The 17,197-nt window shown below is 50.1% G+C and overlaps 1 protein-coding gene across 5 annotated transcripts in view; it reads left to right on the top strand.

Annotated features, from left to right (window-relative positions):
* EVA1C (eva-1 homolog C) overlaps window positions 1-17,197 on the top strand; it is a 98,205-nt gene that overhangs the window by 38,509 nt on the left and 42,499 nt on the right. For 4 of the 5 annotated variants that reach the window (XM_055421337.2, XM_055421346.2, XM_055421329.2 and 1 more), the window contains exons 2-3: window positions 10,748-10,944; window positions 14,110-14,233. The exons of the other annotated variant lie outside the window; for it this stretch is intronic. In XM_055421337.2, coding sequence (XP_055277312.1) covers window positions 10,748-10,944; window positions 14,110-14,233 — 321 coding nt within the window. The remainder of the gene's footprint in view (window positions 1-10,747; window positions 10,945-14,109; window positions 14,234-17,197) is intronic. 5 annotated transcript variants of the gene reach the window in all.

Below are 17,197 nucleotides of genomic sequence, written 5' to 3'. Positions count from 1 at the left end.
TTAAACTCCGGAGTCAATTTTTTTGGTGCCAAGCCTGGCACTGAAGAAGAGACTTAAAGGCTAAACTCACTTTTTGATCTTAATGCTCTTGGGGGTGTGGTGCCCAGCCCTGAGCCCTTTATCCACGGGGGCCTTTGCTGCGTCCTCAGACTCACTGACTCATTGCTCTAAAGCCGCGTGGGCTGCCCGCTTCTCATGCTCCAGCCAATTCTCTAAACACTCTAACCAACACAAAAGAACAAAAAAAAAAAAAATACCCTTTTCTGGAAAAGAACTTCAAACGTGTAGAAACACCTTTGAATATTTGTGAATAAAAGGGTGTAGTCTCTTATCTAGAGCATTAAGGGACTGCAGGGTGCTGCTTTACTGTAAGAAAATGAGGGGTGGGAAGAGCAAGGACAATACGATCGAATTCCATTCTCTTCCCAGAAGTAAGGTTGTGAAATTGGCCCCCGGTGGTTAGGGCACTTGAGCCGCGGATGTGCAGCCAGGGAGGGATATATTTTACATCCTGAGCTTGGACTGACTCAGGCAACCTCGCCCCTTGGGAAACTTGGACTTTAGTAGAGGGCTTCTGGCTTCAGGGGGAAAAAAAAGAGGAAGAATCTGAAGCATGTTTGGTCTCTTCTAAATACTGTGTGTTCTCAGTTGCTAAGTTGTGTCTGAATCTTTGCGACCCCATAGACGGTAGCCCGCCAGGCTCCTCTCTCTGTCCATGGGATTTCCCAGGCAAGAATCCTGGAATGGGTTGCCATTTCCTCCTCCAGGGATCTGCCCAACCCAGGGTTGGACCCGAGTCTCCTGCATCGGCAGGATTCTTTACCACTGAGCCACTAAATATTAGTGGCTTCTTCAGTTCAGTTCAGTTCAGTCGCTCAGTCGTGTCCGACTCTTTGCGACCCCATGAATCACAGCACACCAGGCCTCCCTGTCCATCACCAACTCCCGGAGTTCACTCAAACTCATGTCCATCGAGTCGGTGATGCCATCCAGCCATCTCATTCTCTGTCGTCCCCTTCTCCTCCTGCCCCCAATCCCTCCCAGCATCAGGGTCTTTTCCAGTGAGTCAACTCATCGCATGAGGTGGCCAAAGTATTGCAGTTTCAGCTTTATCATCAGTTCTTCCAATGAACACCCAGGATTGATCTCCTTTAGAATGGACTGGTTGGATCTCCTTACAGTCCAAGGAACTCTCAAGAGTCTTCTCCAGCACCACAGTTCAGAAGCATCAATTCTTCGGCGATCAGCTTTCTTCACAGTCCAACTCTCACATCCATACATGACCACTGGAAAAACCATAGCCTTGACTAGACAGACCTTTGCTGGCAAAGTAATGTCTCTGCTTTTTAATATGCTGTCTAGGTTGGTCATAATTTTCTTTCAAACCTTATTTATTTAAAAGAAGTAAAAAGAGAAAGAACAAGAAGGAAAGAGGGAAAGGAAAGAAACGAGTAAAATTTTCTTTTCCTTTAAGCTCAGCAAGTGACATTGCTGACATTTCTGGACATTGCGTGATAGCTGCTACTGGGGCTGTGTGCTTGTTTTTGAGTTGACCATCCAACCACTGGGGCTCAGAGCAGAGAGGGCTGTCTAGGCTTGTGATTCGCATCGAATCAATGAGAGCGCTGAGCAAATCCATGTTCTTCAAGATTTACCGTGTGGGAGGGACTCACTCCCTCAGTGGTCCAGTGGTTAAGACTTCGCCTTCTGCTGCAGGGGGTGTGGTTTCAACCCCTGGTTGGATTTCTGAGAGCCCATATGTCTTGTGGCCAAAGAACCAAAAAATAAAACAGAGACAATATTGTAACAGATTCAATAAAGAATTAAAAAGTGGTCTACACACACAAAAAAAAATCTTAAAAAGATTTACTTTACGATAGTAATGCCTTAGTGTCAGGCAGTGGTTTATGGGTGATAGAAGACACTGTCCCCACCAGTTCTGAGAGGTGATGGTCACAGTCACACACCGTAATCCCAGGTTGAACCCTGGTCTCGGGGCTTTTAATCCTCTGTGCTCCTTCTACTTCTTCCCTGTCCATCCCCCTGCTTCAGGATGGGGATGTTCCAGCTGTATGGGATTCTGAAATGCCTTCTGAAACCATCCAAGTTAGATGCACTTCTTAGCTCTGACCATGTAGCTCTGACCACTACAGACGCCTTGGATATTCCCTTCAGAATGATGCACTTAACAGTAATCCTCAAATGCTTCATGCAAAAAAAAAAAAAACGGGGCAGTGGGGGGAACTGGTGGGTGAGATTCCACCTGTATGTCCCTCCTCACATCCCACTACACAGAGGGATCTCTATGATTCGGAGAAGTCCTGAAGGGCAAGAACAGTTTGCCTTGGCTTAACGCGTATGTTCCAAGATTAATTTTGGGTGCATGCTTGCTCAGTTGTGTCTGACTCTTGCAATCCCATGGAATGCAGCCCGCCAGGCTCCTCTGTCCATGGGATTTCCCAGGCAGGAATACTGTAGACTCCCTTCTCCAGGGAGTCTTCCCGACCCAGGGAGCAAACCTGCGTCTCCTGCGGCTCCTGCATTGGCAGGTGGGTTCTTTACCACTGCACCACCTGGGGAGCCTTAATTTGGATAGACCCTTCTTTCCCCCCAGCATAACACCTGCTCCTTCCATAGAACACTGCCTCCCCGCTCCCCGCCTCCACCCCACCTACCCCAGCTCCCTGACTCTTTGGTCCTTCAGGACTCCCTGGATTATTTGTGTGTAAATGAATTTTTTCCTTGGAAATGCACTGGGCATGATGATTCCAAGAATGTCTTTCCTGGGTCTTTCTGAAGATGGAGAAGAGCTTCTGTTCCTCTTAGGGGTTCTTTCCCATGAACCTCTCACCCACCTTTAGAAACGAAAACATCAAAGCCTTTATCTGAACTCCTCTAAGACTTGCCCAGCCGAAGCCTCTCTGAATGTGCCTTTGTGGAAGGTGCAAGCCATGGCTGGGGCTGTAGGAATTTCTGCTGATACACAGTGGAGGGTTCACCAGGGAAGAGAACCGACACCTGCCCACTGCTCCCTCTCCCCCAGTTTAAACAAGGGTCAATGGAGCATTTCCAGGCCATTCCAGATTCCGAGGAGCAATTTCTTAAGAGTGTGCAATTTCGCCTTCTTTCAGAGTAGTAAATATTTGCCCACAAATAGGCAATCAGACAATGAAAACGCTGGCTGAGAGTGTAAACACATAAAGCTTTTTTGACTGACCCAACGTGATAGGGCATTTGATCCAGAGAGAACTCGTAACAAAAGCTGCATCTTTAAAAAGGATCTCATCTGGGGACTTCCCTGGCAGTCCAGTGGTTAAAACTCTGTGCTTCTAATTCAGGGGGCACAGATTTGATCCCTGGGCAGAAAACTAAGATCCCACATGCCACGTGGAGGGGCAAAAAAATAAGAAATAAAACAAATTAAATAGAATTAGATTGTTATATTAATTTCTTAAAAAGGATCCCAGCCAAGAAACCGAGGTATGGGGGAAACTAAGTGCTACGTTCTGAATGTGTATATATTCCCTATCCCCCTGCCCCCACCCCACCCCAACACATTGAAATCTTAACTCCCAAAGGGAGGGAATTAAGAGGTGGGGCCAAGGGTGGAGCTTAATTCATGAGGGAGGAGCTTATATAGTCGGTAAGTTGTGTCCGAATCTTTGGGACCACATGGACTGCAGCATGCCAGGCCTCCCTGTCCCTCACTGTCTCCCAGAGTTTGCCAAAGTTTATGTCCATTGAGTCTGTGACGCTATTCAACCATCTCATCCTCTGCTGCCCTTTTCTCCTTTTGCCTTCAACCTTTCCCAGCCTTTGTGAATGGGATTCACTAATCCCATGAATCTCTTATGGAAAAGACCCATGGAGGTCCCCTGGCCCTCCCACAGTGAGAAGAGGCCATCTGTGAACCAGGAAGAGGGCTTGCACCAGAATGTGACCATGCTGACCCCTTGATCTTGGACTTCCAGCCCCTAGAACTGTGAGAAATGAATTCCATTGTTCATAAGCCACCCTGCCTGTGGGTTTCATTAGTGCATTCTGAATGGCATGCGTGCTAAGTCGCTTCAGTCGTGTCTGACTTTTTGTGACCATATGCGCCCCGCCAGTCTCCTCTGTCCATGGGGATTCTCCAGGCTAGAATGCTGGAGTGGGTTGCCATTTCCTCCTCTAAGGGATCTTCCCAACCCAGGGATCCAACCTGTGTCTCCTTCATCTCCTACATTGGTAGGTGGGTCCTTTATATCCCTAGGGCCACCGTGGAGGCCCACCCTGAATGAAGTAAGGTACTCAGTAGTGTGTTGACTCAGTCCAACACATTGGAAAGAGTGGGCATGCTCAGTGGGGAAGGTGATTGCACGCTGGAGGGGGCTTTAGATTGGGAGCAAGTCATCTGCTGTCTGCTCTTTGTTCAAGGTCAGCCTTGGCAAGCAGACTCTTGCTCCACTACAGTTCCTACCTTTATCCTGTGAGATGTCTGATCCAGAGGGCATCTTCCCAGCTTTTGGGGTCCTCTTTCCCAAGAACCGTTTCCTACACTGACTTCTTACACCCTCTTCCATGGCCATTTCCATCACTTGTAACTGCTCCATCTGATCAGGCTCAGCAGACCGCTGTTCCCCTGGTCCTCTCCTGTGACTGTCTATTTGCCTGTATTTATTCATTTTTTTAAATGTACTTATTGATTCATTTTTGGCTGCACTGGATCTTCACTGTTCCAGGTGGGCTTTCCTCTAGTTGTGGTGAGTGGGGGCTGCTGTCAGCTCCCTATTGTAACCTCTCCTGTTGCAGAACACAGGCTCCAGGTGCTGGGATTTCAGTAGTTTCAACGCATGGGCTTAGCGGACCCGCAGCACGTGCAATCTTCCCTGACCAGGGATCGAACCCATGTCCCCTGCATTGGCAGACAGATTCTTACCCATTGGACCTCCAAGGAAGTCCCACTTACCTGTTTTAGCTTGGAGCCCACAGTTCATCATTTCAAGCTCTCTCTTGCTAGCACCCTTTCAAATTTGTCTGACCCTAACCCACAGTGAGAAATGTAATTTAAATATGACCTCGGACTCCTCTGCCTTTGTATTTATACACACACGCAGATACATAGGTTCTCTCCCAACCTCAACCCAACTGTAATTGTTGAAAAATCTCTCCCTGGTCATCAGTTCTTACGACGAAGCCGTATTGCTCTCCTCATTGTCACCAAGTCATTATAAGGGTCATCTGTGCAAACTCTTAGTTTCCTGTGGCTGCTCCCATGTTCACCCAGCATGAACTACTCTCTTACAGTCCTGGAGTCAGAAGTCTAAAACCAAGGTGTTGGCAAAGCTGCGTTCTTTTGGGGGGATTCAGGGTGCCATCTGTTTCCTTGTCTTTCCCAATTTCCCAAAAATACCGCCTGCATTTTTGGCTCATGGCTGTTCTATTCCAACCTCTAGTTATGTGGCCACGCCTCCTTCCTCTGACTCTGATCTTCTTGCCTCCGTCTTATAAGGACCTTGGAATTATACTGGTGTCTGCCAGATCATCCAAGATGTCTTGCCATCTCAAGATCTTTAATCATAACTGCAAAATCCCTTTTGTGATGTAAAGTAACATATTTATAGATTCTGGGGACTGTCCCTGTGGACATTTGCGGGGGATTCTTCTGTCTACCAGATGAGCCATTTGCTTACTTTTTATTTATTCGTTTGGCTGTGTGGGTCTTACTTGTAGCACGCAGGATCTTTTATTGTGGCCTACGGATTCTCTAGTTGAGGCTCATGGGCTCAGTAGTTGTGGCGTCTGGGCTTAGTTGATTGTGGCATGTAGGATCTTAGTTCTCCAACCAGGGATTGAACCCACATTCTCTACATTGCAGGGGAGATTCTTAACCACTGGACCACCAGGGAAGTCCCCATTTTCTTAACTTCCGCTCACATTCAACCTTTTCTAAACAGGCTCTTGTTACCCACTCACCATCCCAAATGCCCCTCAAAGTGGTCCTCGATGACCCCCATGTTGCTGAAAGCAGTGGTAGTTCTAACTGTCCTTCTTTTGATCTCTTAGCAGCTTCCGACACAGCCAGTCAGAATGGGGCACAGAAAGCACCCCTGGGGCCACAATGTGGGCAGGCGGATGGCCGGTCCTCACGAGTGTTTCCTAGACTTCCGTTTATTAACTTTGGTAAGGGAGTCTCTGACTCAGGAACTGTTAGACCATCAGCTCAGCGGTCTCCTTTCAGGTGGATAATGTCGTGCAGAGTCTCAAATTACAGACTGCAGGTTTGCGTCATGGTAAGCACAGATTGGGCTTCTCAGGTGGCTCAGAGGTAGAGTCCGCCTGCCAGTGCAGGAGGTGTGGGTTCAGTCCCTGCGGCGGGAAGAGCCCCTGGAGAAGGAAATGGCAACCCAGTCCAGTACTCTTGCCTGGAAAATTCCACGGACAGAGGAACCTGGCAGGCTGCAGTCCATGGGGTCGCAAAGAGTGGGACACGACTTAGCGACTAAACAACAACAAGCAGAGTTAGAGATGGGGCAGAGGATAGTTTGAAGGGCTTTTCCTAGACTTTCTTTATTAGTATAAAGTATTGGTCACGAAGCTGCAAGTAAAGGTTTTTTAAGCAAACATTTATCTACCAACAAAAACTTGCACAGATCCTAAGTGTGTAGACAGTGAACTTAGACACAGTGAAATGTGTAGCCACCCTTCAAGTAAAGAAAGAGCTTTGCCAGCTCACATACACTCCCCGTTATGTCCCCTCCCTGTCACCCAACCCTCTCTTCCCTAAGGTCATGCTATCCTGGGGATGCATGGGTGGTTTTTAAACTCTTTCCTTTTTTTAAAAACTGCATACAAATGTTTTATATTATCTTATTTTAAAGTTTTAAAACTTCTTTTGACCACACTGAATGGCATGTGGGATCTCACTTCCCTGACCAGGGCTCAATCCTGTTCCCCCTGCATTAGAAGGGCAGCGTCTTAACCAGTAGACCACCAGGGAAGTCCAGATATTTTTTCTCTTTTAAATAGACTTTCTTTTTGAGAAGGTTTAGGTTCACAGTGAAATTGAGCAGAAAGTTCAGGGATATCACCCACAGTTTCCCCCACTATCCCCCACACCCCGCACCAGCAGTGTACCTGTCACAACCAGGGAACCTGCTGTGGCACCAGATTGCCACCCAGAGCCCATAGCTCCTACTGAGCTTCTCTCTTGATGCTGTGCCGCCTTTGGTGGTTTCATCACCCTGCAGTTCCCCTGTGCTCCCTCTGCCCCGCAAACCTCTGGCAAGCACTTGTATCTTCACTGTCTCCACAGTCTCACCTTTTCCTGAATGACATATAGTTGGGATCATGCAGTGTGGAGCCCTTCAAACCGGCTTCTTTCGCCTAGCCACACACATCTGGTTGCCTCCATGTCTTTTGTGGCTTCATAGCTCATTTCATTTGTTGTTGATGTCCAGTCACTAAGTCGTGTCTGATTCTTTGTGACCCCAATGGACTGCAGCACACCAAACTCCTCTGTCCTCCACTATCTCCCGGAGTTTGCTCAAGCTTATGTGCATTGAATCAGCAACGCCATCCAACCTTCTCATGTCTGCCGCCCCCTTCTCCTCCTGCCCTCAATCTTTCCCAGCATCAGGGTCTTTTCCAATGAGGCGGTCTTCCCATCAGGGGGCCAAAGGATTGGAGCTTCAGCTTCAGTGTCAATCCTTCCAATGAACATTCAGGGATGCTTTCCTTTAGGATGGACTGGTTTGATCTCCTTGCAGTCCAAGGAATGAATAATATTCCATTGCTGGACTTAGGCCTAGGTTTCCGAAGAAGGAATTGGACCAAGTCTAGAGCAAGCTTTACTGCTGAACTTGTAGAGTGTCAGAACTGATGTATCGGGAAGGAGGCTCCCCTCTCTCCTCAAAGTGCAAAAGGGCCGGAAAGACCTCCAGTTAATCAATTCTGTGCATCGAGCTTCTGTCTCCAGAATATCACTCTCAGGATATGAAGATGGTAGCAGGGAAACTCTGGCCACTGCTTTGCATCCGGCTGTATTTTGATGCAAACAGTCCCATGGAGATCAAGTGTGTTTCCTGAAGACAAACTATTAACACATGACAAATTGGGTGATGAAAGGTGATAGTCCGAACACAGCAGAAGTTTCTTTCTCACTCACATGACAGTCTGTGCAGCAGGCAGCAATTCACTTCATCAGTCTGGGAATCAGGCCCCTTTGGTCTTGTGGCTCCATCTGTCCCAGGGCCTTGACATCATTTAGCCAGAGTAATGCATGGCCTTTCGAACCGACCATAAACACTAAGCTGAGGTCATGCTCCCAGAACTGATTTAAGATTTCAGCCAGCTGAGCATCCCCAGGAAGGACGGGGTATGATGGACAAGAACATTTTATTGACAAAGCCGAGGGGACCCAAGGATGACAGTACCAGCCTGGGAGGCTTCGGGGTGGGTACCGGCCTGCAGGCAGCCTCAGACCCACCCTGTGTTCCCTGGATCCTAAGACCCCACAGAGAATCTTGCATAAATCATGGTTTCATCAGGGCCCACCTGTGCACCCTACAGGATGACACTGACCTGGGGCCCCAGGACCACCAAGGGATCTCTGCCTGGTCCCTCTCAGTGCCCTTATAAGCAACAACATTCCAACAAGCAGGGTCCTGACTCACAGTGCATGCATGCATGCTAAGTCACTTCAGTCGTGTCCAACTCTTTGTGATCCTATGGACCACAGACCACCAGGCTCCTCTGTCCATGGGATTCTCTAGACAAAGATACTGGAGTGGGTTGCTGTGCTCTCCTCCAGGGGATCTTCCCAACCCAGGGGCCAAACCCACATCTCTTACATCTACTGCATTGGCAAGCGGGCTCTTTACCACTAATGTCACCTGGGAAATCATGATTCACAGGCCTGCTTCTTAAAGGCAGTTTTGCTGCTCAAAGCTAGACTTTACTTCTCTAAGCGAAGTTGATTCGGGGTGGCTGATTCCTTGGCTGATCTTATGCTGGCGGTTGTGGGTGGGAAGGAAAAAAGGCATTACAGCCGGACACCTAAGGTCGTGCAGAGTTCTGTGAGGGCGCCCAGTCTTTGCTTTCACATTGGGCAGGTGTGCTTTGGCAGGTGAGCCCCATGTAGGGCAGAGCATCTCAGTCCCTTCTCGGTGACTGTCAGGGGAGCCCAGAGAGCTGGACTGGGTGCCTTTTGTCAAGCATTATGGTTCAGAGAGGATTCTGAAACCCAACCAGGAATAACTCGAGCATGGCCCATCCCTGTGGGGACTGAGGCGCTTGGAGGCTGCCTTCCTCCACACCCCTTCCTCCCCTTGAAGGCTGACACTGCCAAACCGTCTCCCACACACCTCCCCAGAAAGTCCCTGGCTTCCCTCCCAGCCGCCTCGCAATTGACCTCATGAGGTGTGAGAAGGAGGAAAGGAATCTGCATCTCAGATGAACCTTCCTTCCTCCTTTCCGAGAAAACATCCAGGCTGCTGGTCCCTGCCAGACCGTCCACAGCTCCTTCGAGCCCAAGGCCTTTTCGACTCAGCCAGCCTCACTGGAGGCGCGGTGACAGGGAGCCGGTATAAGTCTCCCGGGGCTGCTGTAACAAATGACTGTGAACTTGGATGACTGAAAACAGCAGAATACATTCTATCATAGTTCTGGAAGCCAGAAGTCTAGATCAGGTGTCAGCAGGGTCATGCTGTCTTCAAAGTTTCTCAGGAAGAATCTTTTCTGGGACTTCCCTGGTGGTCCAGGGGTTAAGACTCTGAGCTTCCATTGCAGGTGACACAGGTTCGATTCCTGGTCAGGGAACTAAGATCCCACAGACTGTGCAGCACAGCCAAAAAATAAACACACACACACATATATATATATTTTAACTTAAAAAAAAAAGAATCTTTCCTACTGTCTTCCAACTCCCATTGACTCCTGACCATCCTGGAGGTTCTTGGCTTGCAGAGACATCACTGTAGTCTTTACATGACTGCCGCCCTGTGTCTCTGCTCTTCTCGTCAGGACACCAGTCATATAGGATTCAGGGACCTTCTCACTCGTGATCTCAGCTTCACGAATTACATCGGCCTTGACCCTGTGTCCACATAAGGCCACATTCTGAGGTTCCTGGTGAAGGTTAATTTCAGGGGAGATACTACTGGACCCATAACCGAGTCCCACCATCCCCTCTCCCCTCGCCTCAGAGAAGTCCGTTACCCTAGGCAGGATGCCTGCCTTGCTTTCTTCTCCAGGACAGAGGCAGGCCCAGGACTGGTTTCCTAAAATAAAACGGGCATCCCCTCGCTCCAGGAAGGCCTGGCCCAGCTAGTGGGAGATCACAGAAGCCAAGTCTCCCTCAGGACAGGCATTTACATGCCCCAGGGACACCCACTCGCCATTTCTTCCTACGTTATAGAGTTGCTTCAGGACTTTTTGCCTCCTGGCCAGCCCTTCAGTGCTTCCTGGAGGGAGCACGCTCTCAGAGCCTTGCCACGGGCCAGCCCAGACCAAGGGCTCCAGCCCAGACAGAAAAGCCAGCATGGGCTCCCTTTTGGCCCCCAGCTCTATCTGATGTCCTGTCCCGGGGAGCAGAGGAGGAAGCCCCGCCCATAGCACAGAAGGCCCCGCCCACAAAGGAGGAAGCCCCGCCCACACCTTCCGGCCTTCCCAGCGCCCGCCCCCGGGGAGCTGAGGTCTTCCCGCTCCGAAATCCTTGAAGGAGTGGTGAACTCCTATACCCCTTGTAACCCAGATGAATATTTTCCAGGTTACCTAACCAAACTCCTGCAAAACCACACCGCCTATGCCTGTGACGGGGACCATTTGAATCTACAGTGTCCTCGGCATTCCACGATAAGTGTCCAGTCGGCATTTTATGGGCAAGATTACCAAAAGTGTAGTCCGCAGCAGCCTGCCTCCCAGAGGGAAGACAGCCTAACCTGTGCGGTGCCCACCACACTGCAGGTATTGCCTTTCCTAAGATGTTCTAAGATGACAAAACGGTTTTCTCTTTCTCTGCCTCTGCCTCTCTGTCCCTCTGTGTATGTACTTGTGATTCCACAGTTCACTCCAAGCAAACCTGATCCCTGAAAATCTCCCTGTAGACAGATCACAAATTTGGCAAGTGAGCTATTCTTTGCTTCTGAGTCTATATAGAATGCCTCCTTATTGAAGCCCTCCCGTAGTACACTTGCAGAATGAATTTATTCAAATGCACGCTGCTCCCTGCAATAAAGCTAAGTCATACCATTATGCTGGGTTTCAACCTCGAGGCTTAAGATCTCTCATCAGCCCCTCCACCCCCCACCCCACCCTCAGGAGAGGAGGGAAGGCTGTGCCTGCTTTAGTAGAAACCACAAGGCAGACATCAGAGGTCATGGTCAGATTCTTAGAGAATGCACTCAAGGAAGAGGAGTATCAATAATTATCTTTGTTATTTTTTATGGTTTGCTTCTCCAGTTGTAGATAATCATGTTCTGGTTTGGATCTATGTTGAGCAGTCTCTGCTGGTTTACTGTTTGGATCTATGTTGAGCAGTCTCTGCTGGTTTACTCTTGATGGTACCAGGAATTGGGAGTGGAGGTGCGGAGCTGACTCATTCTTTTTTCGATTGGCATTGGGGAAATATTTGGTCTACGAGGAGGTCAAAACTAACGTGTTCTGTAACAGCGTACAGAAAACCCAAAAGAACTCTTTTGGCCAACCCAAGTATCCATGATGACTTTCGACTATTCTTGCTTTCAATTACCCAAACAACCTCCATCCTGCTTTCCTGGCCCCCTCAACATCCATAACTAGTTGGCCAAGGTTATGGAGTCACTTGGGTTTGGATTTTTTTTTTTTTTTAATGCTTCCAAAGTTCCCTATGAATCCGCTGACGTCAAGGCGGTTAGAGTAGCTGGTGAATTAGATGTCAGCTTGATTTTTGTCTGTTGTGAGAAATGGAAGTAATTTCCAAAGAGGACTGAGGAGAAATGGAATCAGCTTCAACATGGCCCTGCTCTCCCTAAGGCTGGAAGAGGAGGAGCAAACCTAATGTGATAACGTAAGGATTTTTCTGTTGCCTGGACTATTTATTGCTTCATGCCAAGCACTGTAGTATCTGGGTGGTCACGTGACTGGTGAAGACACCCCCCGAGAAACCACATAAATGTGTTTGAATGAATGCCCTGGTTTCCATGCCCTGAGGAGAGACAGCATGTTTCTTCTGGAGACGAGCAGTTCCTTTCCTTGCATGCCCCACCTTCCCTCCAACCCTTCCCCGTACCCTGAGAATGTCCCCGTTCCTCAGTCCCGCAGCCCATGCTCATCTGCCTGGTGCCAGGCTTTCCCCTGGGCTTTCAAAGAACTGTGACCAGTGCCGCCAGGGTGGAAGTGCCTACTTTGGGGAGGTATGAACTCCTGGCACACGTGGGCACCAACCTCATCCTCCGATCCAGGCGCCTGCCTCTGCCAGGCAACCCCGAGGGAAGAGGATGTTCCCGTAACCAGGCGGACGACTCAGCATTTGTAAACACAGTCGGGATGTTGTTCGGAGGGCTCGTTCGCCAGAAGCATCCCTGCACGCTGCTCTTTTTCCTCCAGAGGTTAAGAGATTCTTTCCTCTGTCTTTTAATCTGTGTTTGAGAGCTGACGCAAGGGGCTTCCTCAGAGGGCGGTTGCCCAACGAAGGAGGGAACAGGGTGACACCTGCCCATCCCACCTCATCCCGTGACTGAATGGCTACAGGAAGTCCCCTCCCTGCCCCTCTCAGCTCTGACACACTTTGGAAAGAGTACTGCCTTGGGTCCTGTGGTTGTAACACAAGGAGCCATGCAAGGGCTGATGATTCCCTCAGCCAAGGAATATGCACCATCCTTTGGGGGTTCTTGGGGGGTTTCCCTGGGCATTTTTCTTGATTTTATGCAAAACTGTGAGGCCCCTAAGGTGACAGAGAATACCCGGTAGGGCCAGCATCCTTCACGGAGATATTCCATGGGCTACTGTGAGAACACAGTGACTCCAGATAGGCTTGTGAATTGGCACTAAATTCAGTCCAACAGGAATAAGTAGATTCTTGGGAGCGTTTTTCCTGTTCTTGGCGTGGAGGACCTCTGTGTTCCTGATGGGGGGGTCCTGATCCATGTGGGAACTGAGAGGGCAGCAGTGGGACGGGGGCCTACCTGCGACCCAGTGGTGGGTGGTCCCTGAGCAGTGCCCAGAGCAAGACTCACTCACAAAGGTGTGGTCAGCCTGGGAAAGGTCAGGAGAGGCTTGAAGGAAAGGGTTTAAAGCCAGAGGCTCAACAGAAAGCCTGAGTGTTCCGCTGGGTGGGATACCGCCCAGAAGTGGGTGGGTCCTGTGTCCTTGAGGTTGGTGAGGGTGACAGTCAACTTTTTAATTTTCATGTGTTGACCTGCATTTGGGTCGGGGTTTCCAAAAACTGAAAATGAAAGTGTTAGTCGCTCAGTCGTGTCTGTCTCTTTGTGATCCCATGGACTGTGGCCCTCCAGACCCCTTTGTCCGTGGGATTCTCCAGGCAAGAATACTGGGTAGCCATTCTCTTCCCCAGGGGATCTTCCCAACCCAGGGATCGAACCCGGGTCTCCTGCCTTGCAGGTGGATTTTTTTGACCATTTTTACCATCTGAGCCACCAAGGAAGCCCAGAAGTCTTCCTTGGGCTGACGGTTCCTGTGACCCGTGTTGGGTGTTTCTAAGGATGCGTAGCTGTGATTGTTTCACACAGCAGTGGTGGGTAGGGGTGGACATCTGCGTTTCTTCCAGTCCACAGTCTGTAGTACCTCGATATGGCTTATGTCCCCAGGAGCCTCCACGACGTCACTCTTTTGCCAGAACTTCAGTAGTGGTGTCAGGCAAGGCTAATTGGAGACTGGTTTTCTGTGGGAGGCCTGGCGCTGTTGGAGCAGATATTCTTTTGTGAGGAGCGATGGGGAGACGGGGAGCCGAACCGATCAGCCCCGTGTGAGTGCTTCCGTCTTAGACTCAGCCGATACCAGCGTGAAGGCTTTAAATGTGAGCGCCGGGCCAGGCAGGCAGGTACCCGTCCCTCCGGAGCAGCCCAGGTGTGGGGTCCCACCGACGCTGCGTGTGGTTCTCAAGCCTGTCCCTTTTCCTCCCCCTCCTTTTAGAAGGTGCTGGACGAGTGTCAGAACCAGCGGGCCTGCCACCTCCTGGTCAATAGCCGTGTTTTTGGACCTGACCTTTGTCCAGGAAGCAGTAAATACCTCCTGGTCTCCTTTAAATGCCAACCTAGTAAGTAACTGCCGAGGGGGACAGAGTGTGTGGGGGTGTGGGCTCTCTGTTTCATTCATAGCCTGATGAAAATGCTCCGCCAGTGGACCAGTTGGCATTCGTCCAGCTTTGAAACGCTTATTAATAGACATGCTGGGGTCCCAGCCTCGTGTGTGTGCACACTTACCTGTGTACGTTCTTGCAAGCCCCTGAGTTTTCTTTTTAATTCTTTTATTTATTTAGTTATTTGGCTGTGCTGCGGTCTTCGTTACTGCATGCGGGCTTTTTCTTGCTGCATGCAGGCTTTCTCTAGTTGAGGGGAACAGGGGGCTACTCTTCAATTCAGGGCACCAGCTTCTCATTGCAGTGGCCTCTCATGTTGCAGAGCACGGGCTCTAGGGCACTCAGGCTTCAGTAGTTGTGGCACATGGGCTCGGTAGTTACAGCTTGTAGGCTCTGGAGCACAGGCTCAGTAGTCATGGCACCTGGGCTTAGTTACTCTGCGACATGTGGGATCCTCCCAGACCAGGGATCAAACCCATGTCCCCTGCATTGGTAGCCAGATTCTTAGCCACTGGTCCACCAGGGAAGCCCACCCCTGCTGCTGCTAAGTCACTTCATTCATGTCCAACTCTGTGTGACCCCATATATGGAAGCCTACCAGGCTCCCCTGTCCCTGGGATTCTCCAGGCAAGAACACTGGAGTGGCTTGCCATTGCCTTCTCTGGCCACCCCTGAGTTTTTAAAAAAATCCTTCCTGGGCAACAAGAGACTGCAATTGCTTTTCCCAAAAAATGGGGAGCTGGTTCTCTTTTTCAGAGGAGGGCTTATTGTGAGGTTCCCCCCCACCCCCTCAGCTGCGGGGCGTCTTGTTCTTCTGGGGTGGCCGATGGCACAACACCACCTGAGCCCACGATGACAGATCTTTCCAAGCTGGCTTCTTCCCACTTTCTTCTTTAGTGGGTCATCCTTAAGCAGCATCTTTCCTAAGAGAAAGAAGAGGATCTGGTGGGAGCAACCTTTTCTTTTCTTTTGTTTTTCCCCGGCCATTGTATGCAGCGTGTGAGATCTCAGTTCCCCGACCAGGGATCTAACCCGCACCCCCTGCAATGGGAGCTTGGAGTGTTAACCACTGGACCTCCAGGGAAGTCTCCAGCCTCTTCCATGCTGATTCTTGCACCTTTCTCCACTGACTTCCCCCCTTTCTAACGCACACCAGTTTTGTGGTTAACCCGTTGCAGTCCCAAAATAATTGCTCTTCCATGAGGAGGTCACACCTCCAGGCATGGAGGGCCTGAGAGAAGTGTAGGTAATTATAGGTTCCTGGTAATACTTGAAAAACTTGTTGGAAAGACAGCAGTGTGCTAGCAACGGTCGGGGATGAGATTTTGTAAAATTCTGCACTGCTTCCACACTGCAGTAATGCATGCAAACACACACTCAGACTCACACTCACATGTGCCCCCCCCCACTGTCACACGCTCACAGTGCACACACCTGGACTCTCACACATGCGTTCTATCACACCCACATTATACACAGAGGCACTGTCACTCATGTAGCCACACACTCACTCGCAAGTACACACAATCACCAACTCCCACAAGTAGGCCCAAACTTTGCAGAACAGTCTACCACCCCCCGCCCCGCAGGAATTCTCACCAACTCCTCCCCCACTCAGCAGACTCAGGAAATGCACTTCTAGATGCCCACGCTCTCAGAGGCACCTGACCTCAGAAATGACCACACCAGGGACTACTCTGGCGGTCCGGTGGCTAAGACTCCATGTTCCCAGTGCAAGGGGATCAATCCCTGATCTGGGAACTAGACCCCACATGAGGCAACTAAAGATCCCTCATGCCCTAACAAAGTCCCAGCACAGCCCAAAAACAAAAAAAGAGAGAGCCCCCCAACTCAAAAAAAGACGACACCCTCGGCCAACCCTTGTCTGCCTAAGCTTCGCCTTCTTTTCCACTTCTGCCGATTTGTTGTGATAGTCTCTGACATTTTCTGTCTGTTGGAAAACTGCTCATGATAAGAAGCTGGGCAGGACCAGCGTCTTAAAGAAGTGAGAAGGCCCTTGTGAGATCAGCAGGCCCCAGAAAGCTGGTGAGGGGCCACAGCCCTGTTTCTGCAGCACGCAGTGAGGCCTGTCTGCCCACTTTGCTTCATCAGACCCCACTAAGCGCTGCTGTGCACAGGTGCGGGCCAGGTCCTGCTTATGAAGGGAACTCACGTCTGGCAGAGGGTTCCTGGATGGCTGTTCTGTCCTGGGTGATTTCCATTGTCCCTTCATCCAGAAAACACTTATTGAGATCTTTACATACTTGATTGTGTCTTAGGTTCTAGGCCAAACATCTCCTTTCCCCAGAAAGACCCTCTCTCTTCAAAAAATATCTAAAGAAGACCCCTGCGCCCTTGATACTGGGCAAGAAGCTCAAAGGAGGAATTGATTGACCTCAGCTCAGGGAAGACTTTCCCAGCAAGTGATGAGGAACTCCTGGGGTCACGTCAGGGCACAGGAAGCTCACTCCTTAGCGAAGCCTGCGGCCAGAGGTGCAGGGGCCTGGAGGGAGCAGAGAGCTGGGGCAGGATTCAGGGCCCTGTTGGCCAGGGAGGAGGTGGAGTCTTCCTGTAGGGCAGCATTTAAGCAGGGAGGGCCCTCAGATGGGGTCGTACGCCCCACTGGCTGCCTGACATGTAACAGACTAAAGGGGCGAGCCCTGTGTCTCAGTCCATCTGAGATGCTATTACAAAAAGCCACCAGTGAGGTGGCTTACAATCAAAAGAAATGTCTTCCTCTCAATTCTAGGTGCTGCGAAGGCCAGGATCAAGGTACAGACTTGGTATCTTATGATGGCCTGCTTCTCATAGACGGCCGTCCTTTTTACTCTAACCACACTTGGCAGAAGGGCAAGGAATCTCTCTGGGGTCCCGCATGTAAGGGCACTAACCCCATTGATGAGGGTGCACCCTCATGACCCA

This window comes from Moschus berezovskii, chromosome 1 (assembly GCF_049115385.1).
Source record: "Moschus berezovskii isolate FMDL1 chromosome 1, NW_MosBer_1.0, whole genome shotgun sequence".
Taxonomy (NCBI): Eukaryota; Metazoa; Chordata; class Mammalia; order Artiodactyla; family Moschidae; genus Moschus; species Moschus berezovskii.
Note: the sequence above shows the minus strand (reverse complement) of the source record. Positions and strands in the feature narration are given on the sequence as shown.